At 39.7% G+C, this 13,975-nt stretch overlaps 1 protein-coding gene across 8 annotated transcripts in view; it reads left to right on the top strand.

The window, feature by feature from the left end:
- The first annotated feature begins 2,427 nt into the window (after window positions 1-2,427).
- KCNC2 (potassium voltage-gated channel subfamily C member 2) overlaps window positions 2,428-13,975 on the top strand; it is a 242,253-nt gene continuing 230,705 nt past the window's right edge. For 2 of the 8 annotated variants that reach the window (XM_074325410.2, XM_019755063.3), the window contains exons 1-2: window positions 2,753-3,289; window positions 4,495-5,203. In XM_074325410.2, the coding sequence (XP_074181511.1) occupies window positions 4,514-5,203 (690 nt within the window). In that variant the 5' untranslated portion in view covers window positions 2,753-3,289; window positions 4,495-4,513. The other 6 variants (XM_074325411.2, XM_019755062.3, XM_074325408.2 and 3 more) reach the window with 5 other exon arrangements.

Here is a 13,975-nt window from a genome sequence, read left to right as displayed (position 1 = left end):
AAAAGAGTTAATTTGTTCAAATGTTAAACTTACAAGTATGTCATTCTGACATTCACAGTGTGGCTTCATGAGATCAATCCAGATTTCTGGTGATGTAGTGCTAGGTTTTTGTAGCCTTCTGTGATGCTGCCTCAAGGATATAAAAGAAGCAGCATTTCAGCTGCTTCCCTGCAAGGGGTAATGTCCATAAGGTCTTTTAAATCGTTGCTCCACAGAGACCAACAAAAAAGTGCAACTATTTCTTTCTTTCTTTTTTTTTTCTTCTCAGTTTTCCATTGCTATGTTTCAAAGATTTGCTTTCTTTTTCTTTTCACTTTTGGCTTTTATAGCAGGATCAGTGGAGATAGCTGGAAGGGTTTTCTGTTCTCTCCTGTCTTACATAATTAAGGATGGATATTTGTCTTAGGATCTTCCCCTCTTATACTGACCAGAAAAAAAAAATAAAATAAAAAGGAAAGACTTTATTTCATTCATTGCTTTCTCACTTCTCCAGTGATATGCAATCTCATCCTTTTATCTCACATTCTTATTTTCAAACTTATCTGACATGTTCTATAATTTCACATTTAATGCTTTATGAATCACAAGAAAAGTCTGAATTCTTCTAAAAGATGATCCTTTTGTCAATGTGATTATTTCTAGATAGCTTATATAAGCTTAGCCTTAAATTGATTCATTACATCTTTTCTCATTCCCCCCCCATGAGTCTTTTGCATCTTTCCCCCCTTCTTTTTGGTTTCTCTATAGATTATCAAACATTATCAAACTGAAGGTTTTCATTATTGGTTCCTGACCTCTGTGTGAGTTATCTTTCTAGAAGTTTTATAGTTTAATGTGAATATTTCTTCTATTTAAATTAAAAAGTAATTTATGTGGCATTTTGAATATAGTAAGATCTCAGTAAATGTTATCTAGTAATATAAATATGCTTCTGTTATTACACTTATTATTGTTAGTTTATTTTAAAGCAACCCATCTGCCTTTTTCTCCCTACTGAATTGACACCATTAAGCTATATAAGGAACCATGTAGACAATATGAGGATGCATGTTAACATTTGAATATAATTTTTTTGTAAATTTTCTGGCAATTCAAATTAACTATTACTGATATTTAGAAATGCCTCAGTGATAATAGTACAAAACTAGAATCACTCCCATACTATTTAAGCTTTATACTTTTTTGCATGCTGGTAAAGCAAATTTATATTGTCCTTAGGTTATTATTACACATTTACTAACATATTGTTAGTATATTTCTCATACATGTATACATGCCATATTTTCTTGCATTAGTTTCCTAGATATCAATGACCTTTTAAAGATGTTTTAATTCTTCATTTTGTTTATTTACTGTCATAACAGGTGTTTTCTTTAGTGAGTCACTTATATTTAACTGCCCACCTTGCAGTCCTTTACATTGCTGACACTTTCTTATTAGTATTTCAAAACTCTTGCTCTTTTCAGATCATAGTATCAATGTCAGTATCTGTTTTTCAAAGAGATTTCCTCCTACATACAACCTGTTGTTTTACGTACTCTGGGGACTTCAATCCTATCAAAACATACCTGTGAAATAGGTGCCTACTCTCTTGTTCTTCCCTCCCTTCCCTTCCTTCCTTCCTTCCTTCTTTCCTTCCTTCTTTCCTTCCTTCTTTATTCCCTTCCTCTCTTCCTCCCTCCCTTCCTTTCTTTCTTCCTTCCTTGAAATATACATACAAACACACACTGTATTTGGTGGTGAGGTCCGATATGGGTTGAATTGTCTCCCAGCATTCCAACTTTCCAACACACACACATACACACACACACACACACACACACACACACTCACACACTCACACACAAAGGGAGATATTGAAGTCCTAACCTCCAGTACCTCAGAATGTGACCTTATTTGGAAATAGGGTCTTTACAGAAGTGATCAAGTTAAAATGAAATCTTTAAGGTGGGCCCTAATCATTACATCTAGTGTTTTCATAAAAAGGGAAATTTGTATACAGAGACAGTCTACATAAAGAAAAAAATGATGTGAAGAGACACAGGGAGAAGATGGCCATCTGCAAGCTAAGGAAAGAGGCCTGGAATGGGTTGGCTGTTCACAGCCGTCGAAAGGAATCAACCCTGACAACACCTTAATTTTAAATTTCTAGCCTCCAGAACTGTGAGATAATATATGTTGCTATAAACAATACAGTCTGTGGTAGTTTGTAATGGCAGCCCTAGCAAACTAATACAAGGCCCAATTCAAATTTAAGAAAGGAAGAAATTGGCTAATTATTATAGATAATCACTTTGGTACTTGGCTATCTGCAGCTTGTCTTTTTCACTTTTATAAAGAAACCTGAATTTTTTTCTTGCTAGAGCATTGTGTTCCTGGAATAAACTTTTTAAACTTGTTTTGTTTTATATAACCATGATGTAGTGCCTGGAGACCTACATTTGACTGAAAAGAGCACGCCAGAGCCACAAGAAGCAACACTTACTTGTCACCTGTAAGTAGACCTCTCTTTCTCATCAGCTGTCATTAAAAAAAAAAAAAATGCAGTTGATCTTAGATTCTCTCTCTCTCTCACTTGTTGGGAGGGGTGGGGCAGCAGGGAGGGAAAGGGTGTGGAGAGTGGGGTGTAAATAAGGCAGGCGGAAGCTCCAAAGAGAATGGAGATAGAGCTTCATGGAAGAAAAATAGATGAACCTGGTTGGTACAACATAGCTTCCCCAGACCCACCCACTCACCCACCCACCCACCACCCTCTACTGAGCTCTGTGCTTTGGCAGCGGAGGTTGATGGCGAGTGGTGCGGCAGGGGCAGCTCCGGCAGCGGTTGCTTTGGGGGCAGAAACATAATCTGCAGGTCGAAATCCGAGCAGGGTGACTTCACCTTCAAGTGGGTGAGCTCTCTTGACCTCTCGGGCTAGCTCCGCTCCAGTCACCGCCAGCCGATCTGCCCGCTCGCGGCGCGGTCACCGAGCGCCGGTTGGACCCGCCCTGAGCTCCATGGTTTGCCCAGCCCTGCGCGATGGTGACTCTGGGCGCGGAGGTTGGCGCGAGGCGAGCCCGCCGCTCGCAGAATGAAGGCGGGGAGAGCGGCCGGCGGCCGGATGGGGCTGTCTCCGCGACCCCAGCGCCCAAAGGAGCCTCCCAACAGCCTGTACCCGGGAAACACCAACAAGTAGTTTCACGTTGGAGAAGGGCGGCGCGGCTGGGTGTCAGGACTCAGTCCCGCTGCCGGGAGAACCTCGTCCGCACGGAAACCAGAGCAGAACCACTTTTCTCTCGGTCTTGTTAAGGTATCTGGAGGCAGCAGGGAAAGGGGGTGATTTGCTGGGAAGGGCATGCCGACCCTGCAGACAGGCATCCCCTTCCTCCGTTCCTCAATAGGAATGTGGAGGTGAAACCTTGGGGAGAGGTGGCTGGGAGAATGGAGACGGGGACACTGTCAGCCAGGACTTCCAGCTCACGGACCCAGGGGGTGTGCCGCCGGCAGCTTTTCCCGGTCCCTCGCCCCTCCTAGAAATCCTCCCCCTCCCCCCCACTCCCTATCCCCGAAGCGTTTGTTTTTCTTGGAAAAGGGGGATGGGGTGGGATGCATTGATCACTTCTATTCTCAAAAATGGATCCTGGTCTTTTCCTTTTCCAAGTAATGATAATAGCAGCAACAACAATAATGTGAAAAGGAAATTGTACCGGGAAATTGGTCAGAGATCTCTTTGGTGAAAGGTAACAGCAGGGAGATGTTTTTGCTTTGACTTCTGCGTTCAGTCTGTCTGCTTGGTCTGTGAGGGAGAGTAGAGGTGAACCGAGAACAGGTCGCTCAAAGGGCACGCCCTGAGAGCCCGGGAGCAGCAGGCAGTCCAGAGTTGACCCAGGGTACGCGTGCAATGGGGGCTCTCGGTCGAGTCGGGGGACGGGGGCTGGGGGGGGGGTGTCTGTCACCCAGTACTACCAAGTTGCACTTAGAAGAGAACTCCCTGCCTAAAGGGATTGCCCCCAGGCTAGGGGAGGAAGAGAGTCTAGGAGAGTGAAAGAAAAGAACCAGGGCAGGGGGAGAGAAAGGAACAAGGGAAGGGGAGAAAGACGGTTTGGCAGGGAGAGATCAGGGCTTGGTAGTGGTGGTGGTGACGGGGAAAGGAGTAAGGGCTGGGAGCAGGTGAGACTTGAGAAAGAACAGAGGGGAGGGAGAATGAGGGTGAAAAGATGAAGGAGGGGCGATCAGAACAACGGGAGAAAGGTGTGAGGCAGGGAAAAAGGTGTCATGGAAGGTCAAGGAAGACTTGGACTGCTACCTACCTAGGTTCACGGGAAACCTGGGAAAGGTGTGAGGCTTGAGGAGAGGACGGGCCGGGCTTCGATCTCCCCCTGAGAGGGTCGTTTGCCCGTTGCTTATCTGCCAACCCTGCATCTTGGGACATTGGGCTGGGAGTGGGGGCAGGGGTCACGGTGCAGCTCTGACTGTAGGGATCTTTAACTTGGCGCCGTGTTCCCCTCTTCCCAGTCATGTCTGAGCCACAGAGATGGGCAAGATCGAGAACAACGAGAGGGTGATCCTCAATGTCGGGGGCACCCGGCACGAAACCTACCGCAGCACCCTCAAGACCCTGCCAGGGACGCGCCTGGCCCTTCTCGCAGCCTCCGAACCCCAGGGCGACTGCCTGACGACGGCAAGTGACAAGCTGCAGGCGTCGCCCCCTTCACTTTCGCCGCCGCCGCGACCACCCCCACTGTCCCCTGGGCCAGGCGGCTGCTTCGAGGGAGGCGCGAGCAACTGCAGTTCCCGCGGCTGCGGCAGCGGCAGTGACCACCCCGGGGGCGGCCGCGAGTTCTTCTTCGACCGGCACCCGGGCGTCTTTGCCTATGTGCTCAACTACTACCGCACGGGCAAGCTGCACTGCCCCGCCGACGTGTGCGGGCCGCTCTTCGAGGAGGAGCTGGCCTTCTGGGGCATCGACGAGACCGACGTGGAGCCCTGTTGCTGGATGACCTACAGGCAGCACCGCGACGCGGAAGAGGCGCTCGACATCTTCGAGACCCCCGACCTCATCGGTGGCGACCCTGGAGACGACGAGGACCTGGCGGCCAAGAGGTTGGGCATCGAGGACGCCGCGGGCCTCGGGGGCCCCGACGGCAAGTCTGGCCGCTGGAGGAGGTTGCAGCCCCGCATGTGGGCCCTCTTCGAGGACCCCTACTCGTCCAGAGCAGCCCGGGTAAGGCCAGAGTCGCCCCCTATCCTGCTGCTCCAACTTCTCCCAACTCCTTCCCCAACTTGCTGCACTTTTCCACCAAGGGCTTCTGGGGAGGGGTAGTGGGGAAGGGGAGAGGAGAACTAGGCTCCCTAAAGATGAGATTAGAGGCTCATCTAATGCAAGGTAAACTCAGGGACCCTGGCCCACCTCCTTTCCTTCCCTATATCCCCCTCCTCTCCTCAACTCAAACACAGGTTTACTTTAGCAGATGGGACCTAGAGGGCAAATGTCGACTTCTCTGAGCAAGTCTGTTTGGAACCTTGTCCTGAAACGGTATCTAGCTTCATCTTGAAGTTTTTTTTTTTTTCTTTTCTTTTCCCCCTTGGCTCATTTGTTCCAACTTTTTCTTTAGCTCTGATGTCTCTTAGGGCCTTCAGGTCATCACTCTTTGACATTTTCAGTGAGGCCTGACACTCCTTCACATCTGTTTCACCCAGAACATTGTCTCTCATTAGGGATCTAATCTGAGGACAGAGGAAGGGGAGATGGAATCTCTGTATGTGACTGGCCTATGAGGGAGGGTGTGCCAGGAGGTTCATTTTGTGGAGAATCTTCTGCATTCTGTTTGGTCCTGTCTCCTTTCAAGGGAGAAGAATGCTGGAATTGCTTGTCCTAGTGAGTTGACCAGAGAGTTCACCTGCACACTGAATTTTGTAGGCTGGTGTCTTTCCTCTTGGGCTGTATCTATATTTTTTACAGGTTGAATGTGAATTAGTCACTACGGTGATCCAAATTTCAACCAGTTCTCGAAATCTGGGTTATTTAAATTGTAGCAAACTTTATTTTACTTTTTAGATTGTGATCCCATCCTCAATTTTTCTTTTCAGTGTCTAGCTTGAGTGACAGCTTAAATTTAGTCCTTGACATTCTCAATTAATTCTTCAAAATTCCATGAAGGGACTGTAAAAGTAGACAATAATCGTTTCTCCAGTTTAAAGGAAACAAAAGATATAAATAACCAAAAATTATATAGTATGTGAATGATTTTTAATTACAGAACAGAGTGCTGTATTTAGTTAAATCTTTACGACTGCATGTGCTTGGTTTGCTTCTGACACCCAAAAAAGATACCCCCTGGGAAGAATGGAAATTTTCCCAGCTTCACTTTGGCTCCATTCTCATTATTGTCTTTGCATGTCAGAAGTCTTTCCATCTGAGATATTATGCAGCTGTCTACTAACTTGTCAGAGATGTGCTTCTGATAGCACTTTAGAAGTCTGAGGGTATGTTTTGTTTTCAGTGTGAAATAGAATGTGAAAAAGATAATTTAAAGCATTGCTTCTCTACTGAATCTAGTATTTGAATGCATACATAAGTTCTAGTATGTCCACATTCTCATATTTGAATATAGAATTCATAATTTCAACTCTGAATTCTTCCTTTTAAGACCATTCTATAAAATCACCAAAACTTGGCATTCAGAAAATATAGACAAAAAACAAACAAGTGCATATTTATTTAAGTTAGATCACAGGCTCATGACCATTACAACTGTGATTTTTTGTTTTGTTTTGTTTTTGTTTCTTATGGATTCCATCTGAGTGCAACAGTGCTCTTTCCACTGGGTGGCTAAAAAGATAATCTGAATTTGTTTTCAGACTCATCTTGTGATTTTTTGCCCCCCCAATACTGTGCTATAAAAAAGATAGTGTTTTATTATCTTTCCTCATGATAATAGAATACATTTTATTGTAAGACAGATTGCATAGCAAAAACTTTAATAAGAAGGTGTTCAATTTTTATTATTGCTTTGGAAATTGATTCAATTGATTATTGATCAAAGGGCAGATGATTAACTTGAAACTAGTTTTTAAAAAATCTTACTAAGATTTCATTAGAATAATATTATGTATTTGCCTGCATCCATTTTAGGTGAGGAAAGAACACAGATAGATTAGAGATTAACACAAGGTCAAAGAGCCATTAGAAGCAGAATCAGCTGAGAATCATAGACGTGGAAAATTTCTTTTGAGTTCACCTTGTGAAGACCCTTTATTTTGTACATGAAGAAAATGAAGACTGTAGGGGTTAAATGATGGCCAAGGTCATACAGCAAGTTAATAGCAGAGCCAAAATTATACTGGAGGTCTCATAACATCCTCCCCAGGTCCTTTCCACCACAACCACTGATTATAACTGACTGTCTGGCTTGTGAAATCTCTGCAGATCATGTTGCTTCTGAGAGTTAATGCAACATAAGATATTCACTAGCATTCTAATTTTGAAAGGTCATCTGTGACTTTTTAAAATATATGTATTCCAAGACTTTGGCTGGAAGAATTTTTACCCTGCACCACCCAACATTAGAGTGAAAAATATGAGATTGAAATTAACTTCTTTAAATGAGCCCTGTTTGAACTTTCCATTTTTATCGACTAGTTGATAGGTAATGCTGTGCTTTCTTTCAGATTGGGTAACATTTGTAGGACTTGTTTTTAGGGAAATGTCTTTTTAAATTACTAGGTTTGCCTAAAAAAGAGTAATCAGAAGTCACCATTCTATTTAAATGTGATTTAGTATTTTTATATGAACACTTTTCATTCAATGATAGTCTGACTTAATGTTATCTGACTAGGTTGATAAATAGAATTATATTGGAAGATTGCTGGATGAAATTTTATTTTGTATGGACATGATTCTAGGAAGCGTAAATCAATTATCAAGTGGTTTGCTTCAGCTGTTGCCTTACTGCCACAAGTCTTATTCTTAATAGAAGTTAAGTACTTAACTTTTATAAATAAACACTCTTCCTTTTTTTAAACTAGCTCATCTTTTATTGATATACTTGACATGAACAATTTAACTGTCTGAATTCCTTTTTCAATTTGTTATACCTTTTTCATCATTTCCAATATTGAGGAGATTGGTTCAGTTATATGATAGATGGTTTTATTTCCAACTTTTATGATCTGAACTGGCAGACTGAAACAGTAAAGATAGGAACTGGATAATTAATTGAATTTTACAGCATTGTATTTTTACCTTTTGTTTTGGTTGGCATTTTCCCCTCCTCTATTGCTTTTTTCTTTCTTTTTAAAAAATGTTATTAAACTTATTGGACTGGCATTGGTTAATAAAGTTACATAGGTTTCAAGTGTATAATTCTATAATACAATACATCATCTGTATACTGGATTTATGTGTTCATCACCCAAAGTCAAGTTTCCTTCCATCACGTCACCATATATTCGATACCCTCTATCCTCTTCAACCTCTCCCCCATCCCACTCCGCCTCTGGTAACCGTACTCCTATCTGTGTCTATGAGTTTTCGTTTGTTTGTCTGTCTTGTTTGTTCATTTGTTGCTTTCAGTTTCGTATCCCACATATAACTGAAATCATGGTTCTTGGGTTTTATCCTCTGACTTATTTCACTTAGTGTGATATTCTCACGATTCATTCATATTGTCACAAATGGCAGTATTTCATCTTTTCTTATGGCTGAGTAGTATTCCATTATATATACGTCCCACATTTTCCTTATCTAATCACCTATCAAAGGACACTTTGGTTGTTCCATGTTTTGGTCACTGTGGATGATGTCAGTACAACTCAGGTGAAAGGGTATTTTTCTGAAATTCCTGAAAAATAATATTCACACAGGGACTTACTCTGAGCTCCAGTGTTGGGGCAGCAGCTTGAAAGGTGCCAGGGAAATACGAGGAGGAGGAACTGAGTTGTCTGGCTGCAGGTTGAGGGCTGGAGGGGCAACTTTCTTCCAGACAAAAGTGCTGGCAGAGGCCATTGTTCCTTTGCTGAGCTCTCTCTTCTTCCAGTGTGCAGACTTAGGCAAGAGACATTTCCTGTATTGCTTTTAATTTATGATGTAAATACATATTTAAGAGGTCTAAATTGTTCAAGTTAATTTGGTAAATAAGTTCATATTTTATACTTATTAATTCTTATCTTTAAGAATAGTACCCAAAAATAGAAATTTATAAAAATTCAAAATTAAGTTGTCATGGAAAACTGTTGTGGAGAAAATGAGATCAGGAAAGAAGAGGATAAATTATTCTGTTGAGGCTATTGAGTGATATTTACAAATAGTAAAACGTAAGGATGCATAGATGTACTTGTGAAAATGTTATGCATTGTGTATTTTCAATTTAATATCTAAGTTTTAGAAGGAAATGAAATTTCATTGTGCTTTTCTCTGAAAACATTATATCATAGGTGAGTGGACAGGAGCCAAGAAGAAATTCTTTACTAGAATTTCTGGATTTGTTAGAAGTTTAAAAATTAGTATAAAAGCAAAATACTATAATCAAAATATTTAAAATAATATGTTCCCAATATTAAAGAGCTGAGAACAGTTTTAAGTTTCTCCTTCTTCCTCTTTTCACTTACTTTTTGGGAGGAGGAAGAAAGGGATTGAATTAGGTTCTATTTTAGAGTGTGGCTCTTCCTTGGAAACATGATCGTTGATTACTGATAGGCTTTTTGTTTTTACTTTAAAAGGACTTTTTAAAAAAGAAAACCAAAAGAAGAACTGCCATGGACTCACATTTAAGATGTTGGTTTTTTTTGGGTGTGGGTCTAGATCATTTCACGTATGTTCTCCAGCCCTTTATCTATTATACCATTATGTGCAGATCATCCTGAATTATACATGGATTCTGATAGTGAATCCATCATTTCTTAAAATCATGAAAATATTCACTTTAAGTTGTTTCCACAGTTTTAGACCTTAAAACTACTAAAATTTAAATTTCAATATCTAGATTTGGATTCAGAATTGCACATATTTAATTTACTTTTTTATGGGCCATTTCTTCTTTCTTCCTTAAACCACAAAATAAAACAGAAAGTAAATGAACTAAATAACTCCTTGCTAGCTCTTAATGTAATATTTAATTACAAAAATATAACACGGTAAGGACAATTTGAGTTATATTAAGATTAAATACATAAAATGTATTCTTGTTTTGTAAGTATTACCTCAGTTAAAATAATTAATGGTTAAACATATCTTGTTCATAAAATATTGTGTTGTCAATTATTAAAATTTTTATTCAATGAGTACTGATTACATGGTCATTCTAGATCAGAAACTATGAAAGGTACTGGGAATACATGGAGAAGATATAGTCTTTTGCTCTCAATAAGCTCAATACTCTATTTATAATAAAACATTTCTTAAAGACATTATCTATTAAATTAAAAAATGCAACAAAATGACAAATAAAATTCTAGTGACAGTAAAGATAAGTTTTCCTTGGAAAAATCTCACATGGAAATATGTCCTTCTGCATGCAGGAGTATATTCCATTTAGAAATGATGGTGTCAAAGTATCATTAGTCTTTATTTTATTATGAAAGTGTTAGGCTGTTTTAATCTTGATTGTTCTGCTTTCAAAGTGACTTATAGGCTGTCTCTGCATTATTATTGGAGAATGTGATGAACGCTGTACTTATACCAAACAACTGGATTTTTGGGGGTGTGCTCAAGTGTCTTCATCCTTTTCATATTAATTAAAAGTCATGGCCAACCATATAACAATGTAACCCAACCTTCAGATCCCTGAAAACTCTTCCGTTGTAGTTTCGTGTATTTGCTTTGCCATATAAGCGTCTAAGTGTCTTTTGACCTTTTCCAGGTCACTTATTTTACAGTTCACAAATATATTTAATTTTATGCTTATATTCTGAGCATTGGATAGGACCAGAGACTACCAAATTTAATACATCATTAAAAGAACCAAATAACTTCAATAATGAATTGCATTTTCAGGAGTATAGTTGATCACAAACTAGATGAGCTGACCCATTGCTGGGTATGAGGCATGCCAAAGGTTGGACAGATTAGGTATGACTTTTTTTTTTTTAATAATATTTTGCTAAGAGCTCATTTGTAGACTTGAATTGACGGAACTAAATGAGAGTCAAGGAAATATTTCTCCTCTATCAAGAAGCACATTTTCAAAGCAACTGAAAACAAGGAAATGTGTAGGTTTATATAAAAATGCAGGCCTGCCTTTCCCATTTGAAATTGTATATCATTGCCATTTACTTTTACTACTACAAATACAATAAATGTGGTATTTAGGTCTCATATTTTTTGAACTTCTGATCATATATCCTTTTTATTATGGCAACCTTTAAAAATATGTCTAAGTAAATTAATAAAGGGCACTAAAGGACTGATGAAAGATAAACACAAATCTCTCGAAGGAAATATATAGTGGCAACATAGTCTAAACAATAACCATTAATATATAATATAAACTTAATTCAATTCTGCTTGAAGTATGAAGCGCTTTTCTTTTAGAAGAGCAGTCAAGATTTTTTATTTTTTTGACAGAATAGCATGGCTGTTTGCTTCTCTTAGAGGTTGAAAGGTGATGATTAATTTTAATACTGTGTAGTCAGTATTTTCACAGAAAGTGACTGAAATGTGGGTATTGGGAGGAAAAGAGATCAGGAGTAGAGACTACATGGAAAAAGCATTGGAAAAATGCCTGGATTGGGGTCTATGAGACCTATGCACGACCCCTGATTTCACTGCTGACTCTTTGACTTTGGAGAATTCATTTCATCTTTATGAGTCTTGATTTCCTTTGCCTTATTTTGAGAAAAAAGGGAGGGGGGAGGATGACACATTGTAGATAATATCCAAACTTCTTTGCAGTTCTACCATTTTGAGGTTTGGAGGAAAAACAAGGATACTTATTGCTAAAGATCCCCCGGGTTGGGGTGCTGCAGGGACATGTGTGCACCCATTTTGATTGTATTCAAAGGACCATCACACTAATAAGGTAAACTAGCATTAATTTTTGTGTTTGTTTGTTTTTTGCATTTATAACTTTCTGCCCTTTTTTCCCCTACAGCTGTTGGGTAGCTACTGCTGTAGTTACCATAGAAACAAATTAGCTCCTAGCTTCCTGTTTCCCTTGAAAACAGCTTTCTCTCAACCACATATTGATCTCAGGAAATCTTTTGCTTTGGCTCTGTCATGAAAACCATAAAGATGATCGGCCCTGTCATTTCCTAAGTCTAAGATTCAGTGCAGGTGTAAATCCATCCACCCACAAGGATAACTGATTAGATAATCTCAGTTTTATTTCCATTTGAAAAGTGCCTTGTCTAAGACACCATCCTTTCCCTCTTCCTGTATCTTACACAGAAGGGAAAATCTTATTCACTTGAGGATTTACAGATATGCCTGACACATTTAAGTGTTTACCAAATGGTGTCAAATTATTCAGTTCTATTCTCTTTCATAAACCATTCTATCAGAATAAGCAGAGAGAATAGTATGATGTCTAGCACAGTTCATAAGTTTTTGTTTTAATGTACTCATTAATGAATAATATTTCAAGATAAGTATATATAGGTATTATGTAGTACTCCACATTTCTCTTTTGAGAAAATAGATTTTCTATTTCAGGATGTACATATTTACATTAAGAGGATACATTCACTGTCATAACATAGATACATACTCAGGGAATATGTTTATAAAATTTTTATATGGATAAGAAATGGAAGAGCCATGTAGGAATACGGCTTAGAGTTTTGACTGAGAACAGTGCGTGTGTGTGTGTGTGTGTGTGTGTACGCACATACACATGCACATGTGTTATATGTATCCAAAATATATACACTCTTTGAATAGGAATGGTGACTAATATGTAGGACAGACTTCTGGTGTTCATGAGACTTAGAATTGGAAGGAAACTGGTCATCATCTGGCACAATTGCCTCATTTCACAGAGAAGGCAGCTGCATTGTTCATAGCTATGGCTAGTTCATGACAGCGGCAGGACTAGAATTTAGATCTGATTTTTGGCACTTTTCCCATTCAATCTTGTTTGCCTTGTATGGACTGTGTTTAACGTTAGATGCACAAATTTTAGCTCTTGGGAAGAAGCAATCATGTTAGGAATAGTTAGGGTAAGGTCTGCCCTCTTCCAGTCCACTCTTTAACAATAGCAGGAAACTGTTACTTTATTTCCAGATCCCTCCAAATGCAGCCATCCATTGCTGCCTTCTCTACCAGTTCCACATCTTACTGTTCTACTACCTTTAAAACTTCAAAACTAACCCACCTGCGCACTTACCTCCTATTTTTTCTGTGGCTTAGAAGCTCCATGAGAAGATCTACAGAAGCCTTAGCTCCTAAACGGAACCATGTATAATAGGCTTCAGGAGAGATTTAAGTAATTAAGAAATTATATCTATATTCCCCTCTATCCCTGTGTGTGTGTGTGTGTGTGTCTCTGTGTGTGTGTCTGTGTGTGCACGCGCACGGGCGCGTTTGTGTATGTTTTATAATATGTTTTTCTACTCTTGTTTGATTTATTGTCTTCTGGATTTTTTAATGCAACCCTGGTTCAACCTATTGGTGATGGTTGATGTGTTTTATAGAGCATTGTTTTCTCACATGTAATTAACCTGATCAGGGCGGGTTTACACAGGGATTACTGGTGAAATTAGAGGAATGAAATATGTTTGGAGTTGTCAAGATCTGCAAATGAGTTTGGATGTTGTTGTGAGATCAGTAAATAACAGGGCAAAATAATTTTCCTTGAATTTTTCTTTAATGTATCGTTAGCTAACGTTGGTGTTTACTGTACTGTGATGGCATGTAAAGCAACATTATAATTTTGGGAGTGCTTGAGAGAATACATTTTACAGGAATCAAAAAGAAAAACTTGGGCGAAAATGTGGCTGGTGATATCCGAGAAAAAATACTCCATAATTGCAGAAGTCACTTGACTGATCTTTTCTTCTG

Source organism: Rhinolophus sinicus, chromosome 1 (genome assembly GCF_057876585.1).
Source record: "Rhinolophus sinicus isolate RSI-liver-muscle chromosome 1, RSI-T2T, whole genome shotgun sequence".
In the NCBI taxonomy this organism is placed as follows: domain Eukaryota; kingdom Metazoa; phylum Chordata; class Mammalia; order Chiroptera; family Rhinolophidae; genus Rhinolophus; species Rhinolophus sinicus.
The sequence above is the reverse complement of the archived record's forward strand: the minus strand, read 5'-3'. Positions and strand labels throughout refer to the sequence as shown.